General features: G+C 37.4%; 1 protein-coding gene across 5 annotated transcripts in view; it reads right to left on the reverse strand.

The window, feature by feature from the left end:
* The window catches only part of PARD3B (par-3 family cell polarity regulator beta), a 415,652-nt gene that overhangs the window by 190,210 nt on the left and 202,866 nt on the right, over window positions 1-22,576 (reverse strand). For 4 of the 5 annotated variants that reach the window (XM_061378232.1, XM_061378213.1, XM_061378249.1 and 1 more), the window contains 4 exons: window positions 21,656-21,795; window positions 20,774-20,902; window positions 8,335-8,520; window positions 2,612-2,782 (listed from right to left, as the gene is read on the reverse strand). In XM_061378232.1, the coding sequence (XP_061234216.1) occupies window positions 2,612-2,782; window positions 8,335-8,520; window positions 20,774-20,902; window positions 21,656-21,795 (626 nt within the window). The remainder of the gene's footprint in view (window positions 1-2,611; window positions 2,783-8,334; window positions 8,521-20,773; window positions 20,903-21,655; window positions 21,796-22,576) is intronic. The other variant, XM_061378222.1, reaches the window with a different exon arrangement.

The raw sequence follows: 22,576 nt of genomic DNA on the forward strand, positions 1-22,576 counted from the left end.
CTGGTTCCCTTCTCTCAGAGACTGGGTGCATATGTTCCGATGATCACACACTAGAGCAGTTTTGCAAGTAAAGTTACACCAAACTCCCAAACGCAGGTCTTCTGGCTAGCAGCTAAACAAACTCCTGTCACACCTCTAGTCAGCTTTTCTTTCGAGATATTTCCCACCCCCCATACATGCCATATCGCCTAATTTATTCTCCTGAGCAGTCGCTCAAAAGAAAAAAGGGGGGGGAATAAATCACAGATTCTAAAACTGGGACAGACCCAGAAAGATGTTTCTGTACTTGTTATTCAGGAAATACAAAAAGCCCACAGAGGGGACTACTGTGGATAGTTTTCAAAATAACCTTTATAGTTTCTGTGATTTTGTATCTGCTTTTTAAAGGGGCCTCCAACTGTCTTCTATTTTTAAACTGCATGTTCATTACGCCAGCAAATGTTATGCTAAATATACCATTCCTTACATCTCATATAGTCACATCTCCAAAAGAAATGCATGTATCTAACCCTTAAAATTTCCTTGTAAAATGATACAAAGGATTTAATCCATTTGCAAGTGACAGCCTGCAAACCAATGCATAAGGACAGTATGTTACATCACCTTGCAACCTGCCTTTCAAGATGAATAATAGTAATAATAACAACAACAGTAACAACAATAATAATGGGCTAATAACAATTAAAATTAATAATAAAATGGCAAAAAATGCAACTCGGAACACAAATCAATGCTGGAATGCGCCTGTTGACAATCCAGTTACAAATGTAGTCCTAGTGGACAGAGCACATACTACATGTTTTCCTCCTTTTCAGTGCAGCATGAGGTATTTGAAATAACTATTTTGAACCTCTGTACGGAAACACACACACCACACAGCCACTGACAATTATGTTTCTTCTCGCTACTGGAAATTCTTTAGTTTACATAAGATACTGGTACCTAAATTAAGCCTTGCAATATCCCAACCACTACTACACTGGAGACTTGTACCCAGTGGGATAGAGGGCCTTAAATTATCATCAACAACAAATCTGCTTTTCCAGCTCTTTAATAAATGACAATCAATATACTAACAACTGATCAGTAACCAGCCTAATTAAAGTGTTCAGCTTATAAAACATATCTGTCATGGAAGGCCTCCATTAGTGTCCTGACCAATAAAAACAATAATGCATTTCTAAACATATACTTCTACCAAGCTGAGATGCAGTACTCAGGAAGCTGTTTTGGGGAAAGGGAAGAATGGGCAACAACCCATTTCTGCTACGGTCTCCAGGCTCAAATGGAATTAAAATTGAACCTAAAGACTACCCTATAAAAATTAAATGAATTCTATTCAACCAAGACTTCATTATGCATTTTTTATAGGCATGAGTCAAGATTATTTACCACTTTCATATATCTGGATAATATACAAAACTATACACTTGACTATAAAAAGCAGTCTCGCACCTTTATAAGGTCAACCTGATGTCTGAGTTCAAGTTTTTCTCTTCTAAAGTTTGGCTTTTGTTAAATGAAGAAAACTTGCAGGAGTGAGCTTTATTTGAAGGTGAGCTATCTTTCTTATGTCACATGAGTGCACAAGAAATACAACATACACTTCCTAATTTTTCTTATAGCATAATGCTATGTCTCATGCAAAAGGAAAGCAAAAATCCTCTAACACATTCCAAAATTCTTAATGAGAATTTCTCATATTTCCCTGGCACAACTGACATCCGTGAAGCTCTTGCAGAGTGTCCTCCCAAAGTCTGGCAAGTAATATACTTCTAGATCTATTTCTCAGTCAATCAATGATGGTAGTAAATCAAACAGGAAATTACCAAGAAAATATTAAAAGTTAATGATACTAAAATAGACCTGCATTCTTTTTTCCTGTCTGATATTTTATACAAATGCACCCACAAACATGATTGTTCTTAATATCTTAAAATGTTCAAGCAATGTTTAAGTAAGAATCTTGAAATCATCTCTTGGAATTCTATAAAGGGATTTATTACAACCTTTTAATATCCCAAATGCACTCATGTATTTTTATTTTAAGGAACTGCACAGATGTTAAAAAAATATTAAAATTTTACTCTAGGGTCAACAGTAAAACTGGAGTGGGGCAGCCACTATATATACCTACATCTATGTGAGATGAAGAGTGTGCACATTTCCATGAGGTCTAGAAAACAGAACCATTAAAATTTCTTTCTCTTATTTTGTTACCTTACTTAAGCAATTTTTATGGTAATCAATTCAGAAACCCATCCTGAAGGGGTAGTTTTAACTTACCAGGGAAAGTAAGATATTAATTCCTTGATGGTTAAAAGGAAAGAAAAAGAAAAAAGAAAGAAGGTGGGGGACAGAACCAGAACACACACACACACACACACACACACACACACACACACACACACAGAGAAATAACAGGCAACTTTTAGCCTGGTCTCAACAGAAACAGCAAGACCAGGAGATATCAACAAGAAACACTCCAGGAAATCAAGAATTCATTCTGCCAGGTCTCTGTGTGACCCATACTTCAGCCACCATATCTCTTGTATGAAGAAACACTGGGACCAGAAGGACATTCATCTAATAAATGTATTTATTGCTTCACCTCTGTCTGCACCTCTAGTCTCCTGAGAACTACCAGCTGGATCCTCCCGCGAATGTTCCCCTCCATGGACATGGAGCGCCTCAGTGTTTCCATAGCCTCGTGATTTGACTTGCCCAGAAGAGACTCCCCATTTACTGCAACAAGCTGATCATTTACTCGCAAACGACCATCCTACAAGCAAAAAATAAAACCAAAAGATTAAAAAAAAATATTACTAGGCAGAAATGCTACATACAGGAAAGCAACATACAGGCAATCAGATATTACTTTCTAAAATTTAAGAAACAAGAGACTGCATAGTACCAGAGAAATCTGTGGCCATTAATCGGCCTTTTTTTCCCCCTCCTTCTACTCTACTTTGAGAAGAGTTCCTAGGGCAATTGCAAACACAGAAGTGCATGCACACAATGCTGTTTTTCTTGCATATACAATTTAATTCGTATCAGTTCTAAAAATAAAACAGGAAAAGAAGCATTTGGTTAGTTAAAAGGACCCACATGATAGCTGTTAGTATCTGCAGTGCAAACACAAAGGAATACTGCAGTGTTATTTTCCATGCATTATTATCTGCTATTAGGGTCTGGCAAGAAACAGCTCCAAAAATTTTGTGTTATAGTCTCACTAGTGTCTATCTTATCACAATTACCATGACACCATACGGGGTAGTGTTCTCAGTTCAGAATGGTTAAGGCTTAAGCATCCTTATTTTAATTAATGCCATCCAAGTATTTTAACATCTAAACCTGCTGTCAATAACAAAATTGGGGTTGAGCCATATCAGGTAGCCTATGCTTTGAAAGAAAAGTCATTCAGTTTCATGGCCAAGGTTAACCAACATTTGTGGGTGTAATAAAATCGTGGACACTGCTATTTTGTGACTTAAGAGTCCTAGCGCTGTTGCCATTATTATCTGTGATTTATTTCTTTTCATAAAAACATGTGCCATGGACTTTTCTCTCTTTAAAAAGAGGATAAGGTCTATTTAATTAAGAGACAAGAATTTCTTTTTAAGCTAGACAAGTTCACAATTATCAGGTTGCCATCATTCTTCAAAGGAAGAGAAAGAGCAATAAACTGGAGACATACAGTATAGAAGGGCAGTAAAGAAAGAATGTCAGCGAAAGAACTTAGACAGAAAAACACTCCTTAGTTAAAATGAATCTGATTCATTCATAGGCCCACTACATACTCTTCATACAGTATTTTTTTGAACTATGTACATATTTCATGCATTTAAGTAATCAAAACCACATATACTTTTTGATTTTTATTTTTTCTATCACTAAGATGTTCAATTAACTCTTCTGCTATTGCTGCCAAGTCTAAGTCACTGGTGCTCAAGTAAGTTACAGCAGCAGTGAAAAACTCAGCTTTAGTAAGTGATATTTTTGTTGGAACTGGATATCATCATTATTATGGCGGAGTATGAATAGTCACAGAGCTGAAGAAGAATAGCATATACTAAAATCCAAAATGAACTGAGAGGTACAAGAAGATGGGAAGACAGAACTGGAAGATGAGTCAGTATGCGAAGGAAAATGAAGAGAAATAAAACTTTTCTCAGGAGGGTATGGGAATAGAGCATAGGAAACTGCAATGCCATTTGGAAAAGATACTGAAACCTCTCCAAACTCTTTGTTGAACATTTCATGCCAACTTAAATTTACACACAGCCAAAGTCAATAGGTTAACCTCACCCTTTCTCTACATACAAAATGATGCCATCACACATGCTAAAGTTTTAGGAGAGAAGAGTTAACATTGTTGAACAGGGAGTTTTATTATTTGCACATGTTGCAATTCCTTTGTGTTCTATCAAAATTTGCTGAAATGAATGGAGCCATTCATGGCAACAGGAGTGTAAGGAAAAAAGAATTTATTCTTTGTGAGTTTCTGTAAGGCTTTCAAAATTTTACAGGTCCTCATGTCCTCCTATGGTCCCACAGGTTATTGGATTACTATTTTTTCTTTCTGTGGATGAACACCCATGTATGAACATACATTAAAGCTTCTTACTAAAGTATATACAAATACAATGTCAAATGCGTCTTGTCATGACTACCTCTATTGACTATGCAACTGTCCTGAACACAATGTGTGTTTTTAAATGAATCACTGCAGCCTCAGAAAGCTCAGAACTGGCCTAATATTTGCCTTTGAATACTTTTGTATGGTACTTTGTATTTATTTATATTTTAATAATGTCAGTTCTTAAAGAACTTCTTTAGATGCATCTCCCTTCTTCCCACTCTGTTATATGCTCCATTTTAATACAAAATTCAACTGGAATTCAACACTCCAGCTATGATCTGAGGAAAAAAAAAAGGATGCATGCTTTATAAGTGCTGATCAACTACACTTGCCAAGTCACCTGCACAAGGTAGGTTAGAAGACAGCTGAACACTTTTCACACATGCTCAGGTAGAAGTTATTTCACAGAAAAAAACTTCTGATATATTAAAAATTGAAAAGAAAAAAAAAATAAACCCAGTGTCTCACAGTTTCCATTCATAGATTTTCACATCACTGGTGTTATGGGCTGGTTTAGAAGCCTGAACTGCAAGACAATCCACTTGGCTTAAAACAAAGTAAATGTTGTTTTAACACGTTTTTAACTTTCATCTCCGAAAGGTAGGTTTCTTTGTGGCTTCCAAGTAGAAAAACAGTATTTGGCACTTCAGCAAAATAGTTTTCAAATGCCATCTCTGACACAGCAAGTGAGCTAATCTATTAAAGGGTGAAGTTACTGTTCCCCTTGCTCATTAAAAACTATTATTTTAATGGAGACTCACAGCAATGGGTAGAACCATACACCCCATGGCTATCATATTCAGGCAGTCAGTCACAAGACTCTCACTTTTTACAGCAGAGCAGGGAGATATAATGCCATATTCCTTGTGGAGTTTTGTTTTTAATCGAAGCACACCTAGTTATTTCCCTTATCACATCAGTGACATTTCTCTTCGAAGAATTTCCTTGATGGCATTTACTGGAATCATCCAGTTCCCCACACACTGCATGCAACAAGCAACAGCCCTCAAAAGCCTCAAGGAGGTTCAAGCTACACCTTGTCTGATTTGAACAAACACACACATATAAAATACTCCATTGTTTTTTTTCTAATAAATGCTCTGCTGCATTTCAGCTGCAGTAGGCAGCAAATACCTCATCATCAGGAATGCATCACAAGTGAAAAGCCAAGATGTCTCAAGATGAATGTGAAAGCTGAAATCCCTAAAGTTATGGGAGAGAGATGATGCATTTAAACTCAGTCAAATGTTTGTTTTTTCACATGAAAGGCTCCGAATAATTATAAATATCAAGTATTCTAGTAATCTCTTTATCTTAGGAATGATAAAAAATATAGACACTTCAAAGCTGCAAAAGGAGGTTAAAAAGGGACATAATGGTTCCATCAGCAAACTCTAAATGCAGAAGTAAGAAAAAGTGAGAGAATTCTCATGTCAGTGACCATTATGATTTCCTCCTGTGATAGTTTCCCAAGAAAACTATGTACATCGAAAAGCAAATGCACATGTCTAAATCCATAATACCCTGTTTCAGAGTTACAATGACTAGCATGGGAATATGTTCTGGACAGCTACCAGCTGGAAAGAAAGGCTTTTTAAAAAAAAACCAACTTGCTAGAAGAACATATTTAAAATAAGGACAGTAAGGACAGTAAGGACATCTTTAAATATTTACACACAAAAATGTGCACATTTTTTAACTTGATACAAGAAATTTTATTAGTTGTTAATAGCCACTGATTAAGTTCTATATAAAGGTCATTAGACAGGAGAAAGACAGCTGTTCTCCATCCATACGCAACAGTTAACTGTGGTTCTTAAGACACTGCCAGAATGACTGCATCCTGTGAGTACTTATAAAAAAAAAACACATCAGAAAGATTCTCTCAACAGTTCTGCATGAAGCTAGAGCCTCAGCTACTACCTCATCTGCTCTGGAGCCTACATTCAGATCAATTGCTACACAGCTGTAATAGGTGAAAGGGTTATAACAAGGTAGATCAGAGAACAGGTCACAGGACCACAGGTTATCATGAGACAAAATGATCTTCTGGCCATGGTGACTATCTATGCCAGTTGCCTGTTTACTTTGGTGTGAGCACAGAAAACTTGCTTTGTTAGTATGCAGACCCCTCAAGCCAAGCTTTGAAGTAACTATGGAAGAACAGAGAATGGTAACCATACAGAACTAGAAAAAGTTGTTTTATATGTCTATGATGTGACAAGACAGGAAGGCAGCCCACTCGTGCTGTCAGAATATGGCTCCACAAGACTTGCTATTCAAAACACTGAGTTTATCTGTGCCAATACAGACTGTCATAGCACCTACTGTGGACAATCACTCAGGAAACACAAACCTGGGAAAGCAAGCCACATTTTGACAGTAAAATGAGTTGCAGTTCATAGAAGACATGCACATAAATTGAGTTTATCCAGCCCTAATTTGTCCAGTCACTCCCTAACTCATTTCTGATACACAACAAGTAGATGAGCTTATTTCAGTTGTATTTTAAGCCCTGAGGTAACCACAGTCAGTATTCTGTACTGCATACTTGAGAAGATCTGAGCTTTGAAATAACAGTGGGACTAGGACAGGTAAATAATAGAAGCAGGGAAATATTAAACAGTTACATCAAAGCTAAATCTTGATTACTGCTATTTACTAGCTGCTGTAAATAGATGATTATGAAAGTTTTAATGCTGTGAACTGTCTTACTCAGCAGGCTGATGTCAGTAGAGGAATTTACATACAATGAATTAAAAGGTATTTTTACAGAAAAGAGAAAAGTGAGGAATTGCTGAGATAACACAAGAGAAAAAAAATTACCTTATGGATCCACAAAAGTTAAACATACTAGCTCTGCAAGATTAACACTCTTTTCTAATTTCAAGAAAGTTCCCTTTTCCAAGTTTTATTAGGGAAAAAACCCGCAGTCAACAGTTTTTCCTAAAGATTAGAAAATAACTCAAATACTTTTAAAATCATAAAAATGCCCAGCAGTCCTTATATGGTCCTTAGAGGGAGCACAACAATTCAAACACTTTCATTTACTGATTTAATATTACCAATTCAATCCACCTCAGGAACAACTGGTAACCTGCATAACTTATGGCAGGCTTAGCCAAGTCACATTTTTATTACAGTGGTAAAAAATATTTGGAATAAAAAAAGAAAGAAAATGACGAGCTAGCTTTTAATTTACAGCATAAATTAAACTCATGTTCCTTAACCTCACAGAATTGTCAATTTCTACTTTTTTTGTGAGAAGTTTATCTTTTGATTGTTTTTTATAGGTTTGCCTGTATCACTTTGGGAGGACTAAAATCACCGCAGACAGACAATAAATGTAGGTATCTGCCATAGAGGCTAACAGTATGCAAGTTTTCCCATGTGCCTCTGTAAGCTGTGGGGAAGCTGGGAGGCAGCCTTTCCTCATCCCCTCATCCTTCACCCTTTTCCCCATTTCCTAGAGCACCCGAATGCCCCCCAAAATTTCCACCAATTCCCTTTGCTTGGGGCAAACCCTACCATGCACACCACCAGAATCTTTGGACAAATCAGTAGATTTACAGTTCACCTAAAGGAATGAGTGAAAAAAAGTTATTACCTCCTAGAATTTAGCGACATTCAGTACTTATCATAGAAACATCAGAAATTTAATGCAATCACCATCTGATGGGTTTCTTCCATACCTTAAAAGCAGCACCTCCGTGAATAATTGATTTAATGAAAATCCCAAGATCAGCTCCAGTCTCCCGAGATTTGTTGCCTTTTAAGCTCACACCAAGTCCAGCAGATCCAGAATCATTCAGAGGAATCTCAAAGGTCAACTGCTCTGTGGTTTCTGGAGAAAGAATACTGCAGTTTGGTTCTCCTTTCTGTTGGAGAAAACAAGGGTGAAAATATGGGTGAAAAGGGGACAGAGACAATGGATGAGTTGTATCCATAGGTTCCTAAGATAAGAAGCAGTCCTCTTTTCCAGAAAGTAGCTTGAAGAAATAGCCTTATAACGAACAGTACATTTAGCTGACATTTTGTCACGACATGGCTTAAAATGTTATTTTTAATGATACCCACAAATATGCATAAATAGAAGGTAAAATAGCTTAGTTCCACATGATATGAAACTGATGCAGCAGAATATAGAAAAGATATTTACTTTAAACACAGCTGCATTAAAAATGTAAGCCATAAAAATCTCAACATCTTTACATGCAGCTCACAAACTGTTACAAGAGTTGTACTGTTAAATCCCATTCCCTTCTGAAAATTGAGATTCATCCTTAAAAAAATTATCCTTCCCTTCAACCTGTCTACAGGGGGAAGTTGGTGCAACAAAAGCAAGGGTGAGAAATGAAAACGCAGTAACTTATTCTGCACTAACTCCCTTTGTACAGACTTTTAATCCATAGAGGTTTCTTAGGGATTTTTTTCCTCCTGGTACAGGTCAATCCCAGAATTTTGCCTAGATTAGATTGCTGTTTACAAGAGTGCCAAGTCAAGTATCCAAGTATCCAAGAAAGGACTTTCTCTTACTGTACACTGTATGTGCAGTTTTGTAGGGTTGTATGTGGTTGAGGGGGTGGAGGTTTGCCTGTTCTGTTTTTTTAAAGCAAGTTAGAATAGTGAAAATAAACAAAATCATATTCTTGCCTGAAATATTCATACTGGCACTCTAGAGAAAAAACTAGGACAGGAGACCTACTATAAAGTGCTCATGGAAGGCATTACTTGAAAAAAACCTTATGCATCACACCCAATTTTACTGCACTCTTCCTTGTCCATATAAATCGAAGACAATTCATTAGTTTATGCTTCTTGTCACTTGGATATTTTTTGTTCTTTGTAACAGGAGTGTTAAAAAATTAATAGGAAAAAACAACATGAAAAGGAAATACAGGGAAGTACAAGTTGAAAAAGATGACTGGGGGTTGCTTGCAAGCGTGTCAAAGTCTTATGTTAAATTATCAAGTAGAGGCCACACACAAGGAGGAGTGAAGTAGCTGGGCCAATCCTCCTTTTACCTAATGAAGCATTGTTTACAGAGCCTAAGCTGCAGTACATACAGTATCAATGCAATTGTCAGCAAAGGCACCAGCAGTACAGGTATTTTAGCAGCAGCGAGAGTAGTCCCCTATATTCATCTATTATCTGGTCTGACTAAAAAGAAATTCTGAACCAAGAGCAGAAATTACTGTCCTGAGGCAACAAATGAAGCAAGCACTAAGTGAACTTTAATTTATTTCAGATGCCCTTTCACTGATGAGAAGCAGCCACTGGCTAGAGGAATTGCATGAGCCAGAGTGCTAGGACTATAAACCTCAATCCCAATACACACCATGCTCACATTCTTCCTGGAATGTAACTGCGTGATATTAAGTCAACACAATTTGCCTAACTGTGAAATATAAAAATGACATAGCACCAACACTGACAATTGTCTTGATGCCAGCACTTGTCTCTAGTATCTGTTACTCATTTGTGCTTTTGTCTTCATTGACCAGTACACAATTCTCAGTTACAGATCTGTCACTTTCATTTCTTAGCTGTGGATATTGAGACATCCTGAACATAACTCCCCAAAACCTACAAATTCATAACTACTGTGAACAATACGGAATGATAATTTGTAAACAATCCTGCTCCAACTTCCTTCAAAAGAATCAGTGTAAGGAAAAAGCCTCACTATTTACTGGCCTTCTAACAACAGCATTTTGCACTTAAGGTTTTAGAAGAAAGATTTTCTGCCCCATCTTCTATTTTTCAAAACACACATATACTTGCCAGCCAATTCACAACTCTTAGATAATAACTCTACTCAAATGGAACATCCTGTCCAGATTTGGACAGGCATTTTTCTCAGTGTCGCCAGCATGTGATGTCCCGTGCAGCCCTTCAGGACAGTCTCGTTTGTATTACTTCCCTGGTGCCCGAAGCAAGCAGTTCCTGTGTGCTGCTGCTATTTTTCTACTTTAATCCATGACACCTGCACCAGACTCTTGCCCCTTCTGTATGTCAGTATTGTGGTTTTGTCTTTTCCAGTACTACAAGAAAAGCAGTGAGGGGGCTTATGTCACAGGATGTCACAGTGAGGGGGCTTATGTCACAGGATGTCACAGGACATACATCTAGTTCAACATAGTCCAATTATCCTAAAAGACTCTCTTTTTCATTATATTCAACATTAGCATAAGATCTTAATTTGATTTAAGAATAATGCTGAATAGTACTTAAAATAATTTGTTACCCATGAAGGAGGTGAATGACATTCCAATGATTTCACAGGGACGGGTAACAGGAAAGGAGATGCACATCTGCAAATCCTTGATGAATTCATTATGAGACCAAGTAAACTGTCTTTATCCCCCTTAACATTTTCATTTGCTACTCATTGCATGGCATCTGATAGCAAATGCCTGGTAGTCAGTCTACAACATCAAGACTCCCTGGTGCAAATACAAGACTGAAAACTTGTCTTTATGGGAGAAGCAGTAGAAAGGAGGAAAAACCAGATGAGAAATAAAAGGGAATGAACAGAATCTAGAAAAGCTTGATTTCATCCTATACTTGCTAAATGGTCTCAAATTATTATCCTGATGATAGTGCTCTTCCCAAGAAATTCATTTTTACTGATAGCCAAAAGAGCTCCAGCCATCCTTAAGTTAACAGCTCATCAATTAACTACTTCATTTGGGCAACTAATTTCATGAATGATGGTCCCTGTTCCTAGAATATGAAGGTATGAATATTAAATGCTGCTACTGCCTCTATTTCCCTGACTTTGCTAAAACATTATCCCAAGACATCAATACTTTACAACAGAGCAACCATCATCAGCTCAATTATTGTGTGGTAAAGGGAAGTCCTCTTCAATGCACTAATGCTTGAATTCTATTAGAAATATTTCTTATCTCAAGTTTGCCCTAGAATCTGAATTAACTCAAACATAGAATGAATGAAAGGAGTTACAACACAAATATGTTTCTAGCCCAGGAAACACTTAAGTTTAATGTTGTAAATTACCCAGTCAACAATCACATCGTGTATTTTCCATGACAAATGTATCACATTTCAGCACTTCAGGAATTAAATGACAGTATATTACTGAAGTTATTCCCTGCTACAGACATAGGTAAGTAACTCAGTGGTGCTTTGATGAACAAGAAATTTTGGCATAAATCAAAATCCAGACAGCCCAGTGATAAGGCTTCAATATGGTCAGAGCTTTGAGGTGGCCTGGCCTGTACTTTTACTTTAAGATGGGTACACTGGAGACTTTTAAGTATTAATAAAACATATTTAAAAAGGAAAAGAAAAACACAAGCCAAAACAGAACCAGCCCGGCCCCCCCCCCACAGGAGCTAACCTACACACACACAAAACCAAACCCTCCTCACAAAACCCCACCAAACATTGGAATAATCAGTCTCCACTGCTCATTCCGTCCTTGCTGCTGCTCGCTTTGTCCTTGTTGGGTAGGTGCCTCCTTCAAGCTTTAATACATCTTAGCCTGTAATCTTTCAGTGGCTTCCTCAGCTGCAACAAGCTCTGAACAGTCCCCTCTAGATATGCATGTTTCCCTTCCCAGTCACCTCTGCAACTTAGTGATGTTTGTTCCGTACTATTTATAGGGGTCTGCGAGCTGCAGCTCCTGCTGCAAAGCTCCCAGCTCCCTCCTGGTTGCACCATCCAGCATCCTACCCAGATAGTTCCTGAGCTCTTTCAGCTACTTGCAGAAGACAGTCTCCTCTCTTTTTCTAGGTGGTTTCTCCTGGACCAAATGCAGTAATCAGAAGTCAAAGAGGCAGTCTGTCTGCTTGCTGTTCAGAATCAGCTGTTAAACAGAATGGAGCAAACAACTGAACAGGCACCATTCCTCACAAGGAAAATCAGGACAGGAATATTTTCATCTACTGAGATAACTGCATGGTACTCCAGTAAAATGAATTCTCACATTTACTGAATCATCACAAACCAGACAAAAAAGTTCGGAAGAGTTTGTATGAAGGTGAAAGAATACAGAGGTCACTAGATTTGGGAGCAGAAAGCCCTAAAGATATGTGCTAAATAACATTAAGAAATGCAGACTGAATTTATTCAGTCTTAATTCATGGGCCTCAGGATATGTGCAATTAATTGACATTCTGCCAATGATTTTACTTAATTTTTAGATGCACGTCTATACCTCAAGTCTCCGATTTCTTAATTAAAAGCCTATAATAAAAGACTTACAACAACCTAAAATTTTACTTGTATATAATTTTCACCAACAAATTCTCAGTATTTTAAACAGTAATAAAATACTTATAGCTTTCTCTTATTCCCACAGCACACAAAACCTGCTCAGTCACCCGCACAAACAGAATTGTAACCTTTGAAAAAAGCACTCTGCATTGTTTTCTTTCCCTTTCTACTTAGTCCCTGGTTATATCTACTCAATATTGTGTCAATCCTCTGTCTACCCTGGGACACCACTTTCAATTAGTTCTTTTATTTAATCTTACAACGCCTGTTCTCATTGACCACGGTACTTTTGATCTGTGGATTTATGATAATCTAATGCATATCTCTCACTGGAAAGGTTGCCTTATTTATCCCCATTGTTCTTTTGCCAAAAGAGAAGCTTACAAAAAAATTAGCTCTCACTTAAGGCAGGAAGGAAATAGCATTTGTTTAACACAACAAGAGACCTTTCAGTACCTGTCTGCTGCCCTTGACCAACACACTATTATGGTCTCTCAATATGCTGGCTGCCCCTTGCCTGGCTGCTCATTTCTGATAAGAGATGCCAACTCCCTGGAGTGCCATTCAGAGCCAAGAGCAAAAGGCAAGAGACCCAGGAGGGTTATTTTCAAAGGCTTATGAAGGAAATAAGACATTTACATGCTTTTGCAATTATTGCTGAAAAGAACAAAAAAAGGAAAAAAATATCTGTAAGAGTTAGAGAACAGCCTTTAAATTGTGGTACCACATAACTACCACTGGCAGAAAAGCTTGAAAAAGAAGTCTTTTCTGCAGAAAAGATGATATGTCCTTATCTGTGCTATTCTCTATGTTCTTTCCAAGATCTTAGCCACAATTAAGAAATACTTTGCTGACAGCTCAGCCATTTACTCACTATAAAAATCTACACTGTATTTGCAACAGATATATAGTAATACTCTTGAAAATAATACTCAAAGGTAATGTACTGCTGTAATCTTGTCACAATCTAGTAAATAACTGAAGTCACTGCTGCATGTATTCATCTTTAGCATTTCTGACAGATGCTTTCAGATTGGTTTCTTTAAAATCATCTGTATTCCATACTGCAATAAAAACTAAATCGTCACTAATGGCACACCCTGCTAAGACAAAAAAGCCAATAGCAAATCCATGGAGATATATCATACTGTACATGGATACTTTTTATATTAACACAGTACACTACAAATTTGTGTCGTATTAGATAGAATAGTTCTGGTTTCAATTATGTAGACTCCCTGGAATTACAGCTTTGAAAACTGACAAAACTATATACAGCTCTTCATCCAAGACAGATACATCACATTTCACTGTTTACTATTCAGTGTCAGAGGACACTTCAAAACCGGAGATTCTCAAGTTTGCCTGACATGCCTATTTGAGATCCTATAGCAAGTTTCACCCAAGGAAATGGTGTGTCTTTGCAGAAGTGTTTTGTAATTTGATGTAGCACTTCTCTTCAGCTTACAAATGTAGTCTCACTTAACCTTTTACATAACTGTAGGAAACAGAGGAAGAACAGTTAACTTGGTCAGTTCTCAATAGAGGTATGCCCTACTGTGAAAACACCCATTTTCATCCCACATATGGGGTTAACCATGTACTTAAGCACCCTACTGAGCTGGAGCCTTATGCAGTTAATATACCATGCCACTTTGATCCTAAAGTCTTATCACTCATGAAGATGGAAGACTACATGGTATTTTCAGGGTGAATTTAGGATTGGTGTTACTGCATACCTTCAGAATATATTTCTGGCAAGCAGGTCACAATACTGATGCACAAATCCAACTCTTTAGTTGATTTACTGGTTACTGTTTTAAAGGGAGAGCAAACAAAGCAATAAGCAGTGTATAATTCTTTTATGTCTACTTCAAACACCACATGCACACATTTCATGTAAAGTCAGCTTAAGAAAACCTTTTTCATGGATTCTAAGGTAGAGAGACTTAAAAATATTCATATGGTATGTGGAAAAAAGCTGGTGACCCTTATAAATGGCAAGATACTACAGTTGCCAGTAAGATTTAAGAATTGCCCGAATACTTTGGTTTTATTAAACATAAATTCTGTAAATCTGGATAATGCATCTAAAATGTACAGAGACATGTAAGAGACAGACTTTACACGCCTCCATTCTAATGTATACATACTTCTGATTTCATAAGGTGGGCTGCCAAAAAATTCTGGACAATACCAGAGCTGAGACTCATGCTATCAAATAAACAGTTTTCAAAACTGTTTCAAACCCAATGCTCTGAGGTAGGGTTTCTCAAATTAGGAGTTTTTGGCAGTAATCCTGTAAACAAATACAGTATCTCATGGTACAAGTAACATGATGCTCTTTCCTTGTCTCCACTCTATTTCTTTACCAGCAGGCAGAGCACCATTAGTAGTTCTTGCAGGCAGTAAGTGCTATGACCAGAACTTTCAGACAACCCGTCTAAGGTTAATTGTATTGGCTGGAAAATAGGAAGACTGAGGTCCTAAAGACAAACCATTACTAGATCATAACACTGATAAGCTTGACAGCGAAAGCAATAGCAGACCAGATATAGCAAGGTCTCTGCAGCCTTGAAAAGGCTGACGACCACTATTCACACAGAAAAGCACAGTAAACGTGTTTGCCATATTCGTAGTTATATTGGCACTTCACAGCACATGAGAGCTCATTCTGCATTTCAAAATTGTTGGATCTAGTTTAAATTAAAACCAAAAAAATAACTTTTAAAGATACCTGAATTATTCAAGCAACTTATTCCTCCCTTCGGTAAGTTAGGCCCACTAAAACCTGGGATAATGGGATATTTTCTGCCGTACTTTCTGTTCACTATGACAGGAAGGACTGTCACATTCCTTCCAGACAGTGATCTTCCACTGACTTTTATAACAAGCACAATAACTAATCAACAAACCTCAGTGCACAGTTTCCAGTACTCTAAGCTATAATGAACTAGTAACCATCTCTGAAATAAGATAATGAAAGCTGAAAACCTTTGAAGGAGCTGTACTACACAATGTTTTTACTCCACAAAGATACATTTGCATAGATACAACCTACAGTAATTTCTTAACTATTCCAGATAAAGAAAAGCTACCCCAAATTAAACACTCTCCTTCAAAAGTTCTTGAAAAAATCACCCCAATAACCCAAAAAAACAGGACTTCTTAAAGCCTACAGAGTTCATAAAATTGTTCAAGAGAAAACATGTCACGTGTGTTCACAATATCCTTCTCTTCATTAACGCAGAACAATTCACAAACTTAATCTTGTATATGTTATTAAAAACCACTATGTATATTTTCCTACCCCCTTGCCCCAGTCAGGTTATCCTGCATTTGAACAGCAGTAACACAACAGAGAATTAGTACTTGCTGGAATCACTTTCTGATTGAAATTAATTGACCATTTCTGCTTACTTGAGTTAGAATCAGTGGTTTAACCTACCAAAACAGGTGCAAAAATGGTTAAGTCTAGGTTGAAATTCCACCTATCATTTCCTGCACATAAAAAGGCAAGAAAAAATTAAAAGGAAGCTATAGAAATTAAGCTTTGAGTATTAAAACCAAAAAGGACAACACTTCAGGCAAACAAATTTAACCAGGGGAAGACTGAAACATAAAAGTTAATCACATGGTAAAGCAGAAAAAGTGCTTAATTGAACTTGCCAGTCATCCTGCTTCCTTTTAACCTGTATAGTACATGTGTAAAGTAAAAAGAAGACTCAGAGGTAAAGATCAATTACTTCATTATATACACTGCTGTTGTTCTATTAGTTTTTGTTGTAAAAATGCTGTTTTACTCCTTTTCCTCCATTCTTCAGGGATCAGCGAATATGTCATAAACCACAGAAATACTGATTACATTTGAGACTGTCAAAGCTATCTTAAAAAAGAAAAATATGCAAAACCTGTACTATATATGTGCTCTAACTCAAAGAAAAAGGCATTGAAACATTTTCAGTGCTATACAATTTCTGGCAACCGCAGAACAGGCACATTCCTCTGCTTATGTGCATCATATCCTCTATCCTGAAGGTTCACGAAAAATGACAATAAAGAACTGCATAGGGTCGTGGTGTGGAATGGCTTACACGAGAGCTGCTCTCATTCAAGTAGCTTTGCCTGTTTTACCAACACAGGGATAAGGACAGACAAGGGGGGTAAGTGATCTTCACATCATTATTTTTTAAAAAATGGCAGCTTCAGATCACACATTTTCCCTGAAGAAAATACATGATGCAACAAATACACATTATCAAAAGACTGTATTTTCAAAACACAACAGAACGATAGCCACGGTTTTATGTGTATTCTGTTTACTTTGATGAGAGCTAGAAAATCCAAATCTGTCCAGTTAAGCCAGTTTCCCTCTGTAATATTCACCATCCTTTCTAAAACAATCAGTGTTACATAGTTTAAAGCCCAAATGCACCTTAAAGAATGCACTAATCACTGGCCACTCTGTAGAGTGTGGTAATTAAGTGAATCAAGATCTTCCCCTGAGTTTTGGAATCGGCTCCTTACTCAGCTGCTACACTGTCAACAGCTGGCATGAATTACTGGGAACATTTGGCTAACTGGATAATAAGGACAACAGCCTGTGGTTGGTCCAAATTCTACTTCACTGGTCTGCTTCAATTACAAAAGAAAAACCCCAAAACAACCAAAAAACCCTAAACCTCATTAGATCCCCTTTTTCTTTTTTTAAACCAGTAACAACACTACAAAGATGGGGTTTTCTATCTGATCCCCTCATTACGTGCAAGCAATACAACTGCACAACTCTCAGATGTTGCATAGGCTGGTGTAACTGAAGGCCCAATTGCCAACAATTTAATGATGCCTGTTTGCACCACTGACTCATCCTCACCCACATACATCTCTCTTGGCTCCGTCATAAATGTTTGCTATTCTGAATATGTTTTCCTATTTGCTAGCAATTCATCAGGATAGATCGCAGTAACAAAACCTCCGAACTCTGCTCCCACCTAGCTTGCTGAAGAGAAAATATCCGTGAGACCAAGCTTTCTCCAAACCACAGCTGTTACAAGAAAAAAATCGTATTATTAGAGACCAAGGCAACCAAATGCCACCGCTGATACTACTTTATATTACTTGCTTTGTACCCATGCAACTACCAAATTCTCTCCAGAAATCAACCTAGGAACCTGGTTCTCATGGGGCAACATGCTCGTAAGTGGTTTTGTGCATGGTCTCTAGTGGGTCCAACTTCCAGAGGCATCTTTGCCCTAGGAAGCTGTGGGGAGTGAGCACGTTTACTAGGCAGTCCTTCTCCTTTTCCTTGTAACAGGTAACAGCGAATCTAAAGAAAACAGCTTCTCAGGTTACAGACCCTGGAGAACAACTCAAATTAAGAACAAGTCTGATATAAAGCAATTACTTTATTATTGCCAGGCATTAACAAAAACCCCAAGTGTTTAGGTAAACTTTGCATGCATGTTACATAGCCAGAGCATTCAGTTACAGCTGTCCTTGAAAAATATTGGATTATCCACTGCCTTTCCTCCCAAAATCAAACATTTAAAGTGTTGGCTTTTTTCTCCTCTTTGATCAAAACAGCACTGTAACTTTCGAGGTAGCAGAGGATTAGTCCAATGAGTATCATGGCTAAAGCTAAACACAAACAAAAAAGCTAAAGCAATTTTAATTTCTTTTTTTAATCTTTGTCGAGACTATTCTCAAACATCTCATGAATTCTAACAAGCATTGTGTTATTATCAACATCTGGTAGCTTAAGGGCATGGTAATCCACACTTTTGCTGTGAGCTACCAAACAGATGTTGCTGAAAGGCTTTTTAATTTTGAAGGGCTGCTCCCATAAAATTACCCAGTGAATTTGTAACTCACATTTGTACTATATTGTTCTTGATTGGGATAACAAGGAACACAGAACAGTATTAGAATTCACATGTCATCTCCCTTACAGTGAAGGCCAACATTTATGCATCATTCTTTTGCAGAGAAAGCAATCTAAGCGAAGGTCAAGCCAGCAGGATAAATGTGGCTACTTTCTGGATTTCAATCATGCCAGTCATAAGTAAGTCACCTTTTGAAAGGTAGTTGATCCTTACTGTAGGGGCTAGAATTTAATAGCATGCAATTGTGGCAGGTAAAAATTATAAATAACTTTCAGATTCTTCCAGTCTTTTATGCCCACACATTGGTAACGTAATTTCAAAGAGAATTTGCACTATGACAATAAAGAATAAGGTATATTGTTGGGGGATAGGAGAGAAAGAAGAATAATACATACTTTTTTAAAAAGTATGTTTTCCAAGTGATGTGTTTTATAAGTTAAACCTGCAAAAAAACCCTGTTGATGGGCAGCCTTTTCGAAAACTAATCTCTTATTTAGAAGAGCTGATGGAAGAAAAGAAAACCCAAATATAATAGATAATTTAGTACTTTCAGACTCAGAAATTTCCCCCCACATAAATACTGACTCTCCAGCTTAAGGCTTACTAAACGAAGTATTACAATGACTAACTTTGGTGCTTTGGGAATCTGACAATGAATGCCCAATTAAAGGGCAGAATATAGAATCACAGAATCATAGAATAGTTAGGGTTGGAAGGGACCTTAAGATCATCAAGTTCCAACCCCCCTGCCATGGGCAGGGACACCTCGCTCTAAGCCATATTACCCAAGGCCTCGTCCAACCTGGCCTTGAACACTTCCAGGGATGGAGCATTCACCTGCCATTATAAAAAAGGAAAATGAAAACAAAACCAGTTTTGTTAGGACACTTCAGAATTGCTGTACTACAGGAAAAAGTGGGCACCAGTGGCACAAGAGGAAAGGCTCACATGAGAGAATCTGAACTCCCTTTCAGCTTCTTATCCTACCATAGGCAACAGACACCCTCACCTCAACAAGTTCCAACTGGTAACAAGGAAAAAAAGGAAAACTGTCAGCAATGTTTTGTTAGGAAAGATAATAGAGGATTTCTGTAGAAGATCCTGCTAACAGTCTAAAGCAAAAGGAAAAGCAAGAAGACTGCATCTTAAGAGAAGGACAAAGGTGGTTTGTGTCCTTTAAAGGAGATAAAGTGAGACAAAAGCAGGAAATGCTGTCCTTCCCTTATCCTGAGAACTGCTTAATGAAAGGTCAAGTATAGCCATCAATCAAGATAAGGAAGAGGCAACCAAAGAGATGACCTTCTTTGAGAGGAAACACGTATGTATCAGATAGCGCTCTTAACACTGATGTAGTGCTCCCTCTGTATATGTGAGAGAAAAGAGAACAGTTTCATGACAGTGTTAAAAAAAGAGTAAAAATTAAACACTTGGAATAGAACAAAATCAGACATGCAAGAGCCTATTAAGTCAAAGACTAGCAGCCAAATAAAAGCTTGCTTCCAAATTTGTGAGGAATGCAACGGAATTCTATTCCTCATGCTCCTGCACCTTGGCAACTGGCTTCGGAGGTGCATCTCCTGGGGGCAGCCACCCTCACTAGTTTGTTATTGATAAGCTGCAAGAACTTATTACATGCACTTTAAACTTCTGGTTTAAAGTTTGTTTGACTTTGGGTTTAAAGTCTTTTGAAAGAGAATTATCCATTTTCAGCCACAGTTACAAAATTAGTTTACAATGTTCACCTGTGAGTTATGCTTATGATGTCATTTTGGGGATGAAAAATCAGATTGCATGGAAATGCATCTAAAGTAGATAAAATGAAATATCCATCAAAATCAAAGGGAAGTGTAAATACTTCTCCAATGCAAGCCTTACACAGTTATTCTTTGATGGATAACTAGCTGGATAACCCTTTGCTTAGCCAACAACAGTTAATTTCTTGGTCTAGTTTTAAAACATGTAATTGTTTCAATATCACTCTTCAAGAAAAAAATGACAGATTTACCAGCTCACGAGGTAGAAAGGCTTCCTCCTGACGAGCCACCAACAGACTGACAGTTTCCCCTTGCTTTGTGCTCCTCAGCATAGCCACAAGCTCTTCTTGGGTTCTGCCAGTGACGTCCTGTCCATTCACCTACCAGACACAAAAGAACAGACAATATCATGTCTGTATAACTGTCTTTCATCATGTGCCCCTCACCTAACACAGGTGTCATTCAGTGACTGAGAGCAAAGAAGAATTAGCAACAGCTCCCACACTGTCTCTCCCTCTGGCCCTGCACAAACCACTTAACCTTTTTCCCTCATTTTCACCATCTGTTAGAGCAGCTCTGTAGTACTTACCCACCTTGCAGGGGGTTTGTGAGGCTTAATTAGTTTGTAAAGCACTTTGAAGATGAAAAGTATAGAAATAAGACCTAAGTATTAAAACTGTTTACTTTGACAGCTTTTTGAGGGTAGTAAGTAAAACAACCCATTAGATGAGGCTGTAAGTCACAAGGTATCTAAAAATATTAAACAGACAGATTTGAGCAAAATTGCCTTCAGATGAACGCTTAACCGCCTTGATATTAATCTGAGATTTTTGGACATGACTGAGGACCATGCTCTGTTTCTAAACTGATACATTTATCTGCTTTAAGAACCAAGATTTTATTAATTTCCCTCTATTCAAACAGGCACGGGTCTTTGTAAAAAGCACCTTTTTCCAAATCACAGTGTCAAATACTTGTTGACAAATAATACAAAAGACATGAGACTTTTTTTTTAAGGCAAGATCAAGAATTGTAATTCCATCATCAGTAGCATGTATAAGGAAATAAAACATTTATGCCCAAACCAGCAGTCAATACTCAGCAATGCAAATACAAGGGATGTTTATCCTAACCTCTAGGATTCTGTCTCCTGACTGCAAACGACCATCTTTTACTGCTGCACCTTTTGGTAAAATATTCTTCACAAAAATCGGACCAGGACCGTGCACTGAAGAGTCTCTAGTAACCACAGTGAAACCAAGTCCTTCTGGACCTAGAAAGTCAGATTAAAAACTCTCAATATAAAATTGAAGAAGAAAATGATGATCATTAAAAGTAAGTCAACCATGTCAGACCATATTACAGGCACTCATTCAGGTTAGCTCTTAAAAAAGAAAGCAAACAAAAAGCTGTAAACACAAGTATTTTCTGCACATCTGCACAATGCTATTGATGTCAGAACACATGCCCAAATCCTCCTGCAACAGCTACAAACGCAGATACTTTTGGATACTCCACAATAATACAAAACAAGCGAGAACTTTCATTTTAAAGTGTTTACATTTTCTCTCGGTGGTTTTAGTATCAGCCTTCACATTGATGTCAAGTCTTTGAAATAAATCAGAGCAATCAGAATTGTTTATTTATGAGCATACATATAATTTAGCAGGTTTTACTAAAGCTTGGTGAGAAGTGGAAAATGTCACATGACTCGAATGCAAAAACTGCTGAAAACATGCTGTTAAGAAAGGACAAAGTAGTGTTTCAAAGCTTCCATTAAGTGGAGTTGTTTGCTGCTTGGAAATAAACAACCTCAAGCATTCATAGATAAATGTGTTAACAAATAATTAGGGAGTAAAAATCAATATTAGCAGGTACTGCTTATAAGCCACCAAAATCACCCAGGAACAGCAGGGTCCATAAAAATCTTTTTTATATTGAGCAGGATTGCTACCCATTGTAATAGCCTTCAGAGATACCATCTCAGTATCTCATTCCTATTATTTCTAAAAATATAAATTACTGTTACAAAATCAAAAGCATTACACCTAAAA

This window comes from Neopsephotus bourkii, unplaced genomic scaffold, assembly GCF_033783945.1.
Source record: "Neopsephotus bourkii isolate Nb327-2 ecotype Australia unplaced genomic scaffold, CSIRO-AGI_Nbou_v1 NB_196, whole genome shotgun sequence".
NCBI classification, from domain to species: Eukaryota; Metazoa; Chordata; class Aves; order Psittaciformes; family Psittacidae; genus Neopsephotus; species Neopsephotus bourkii.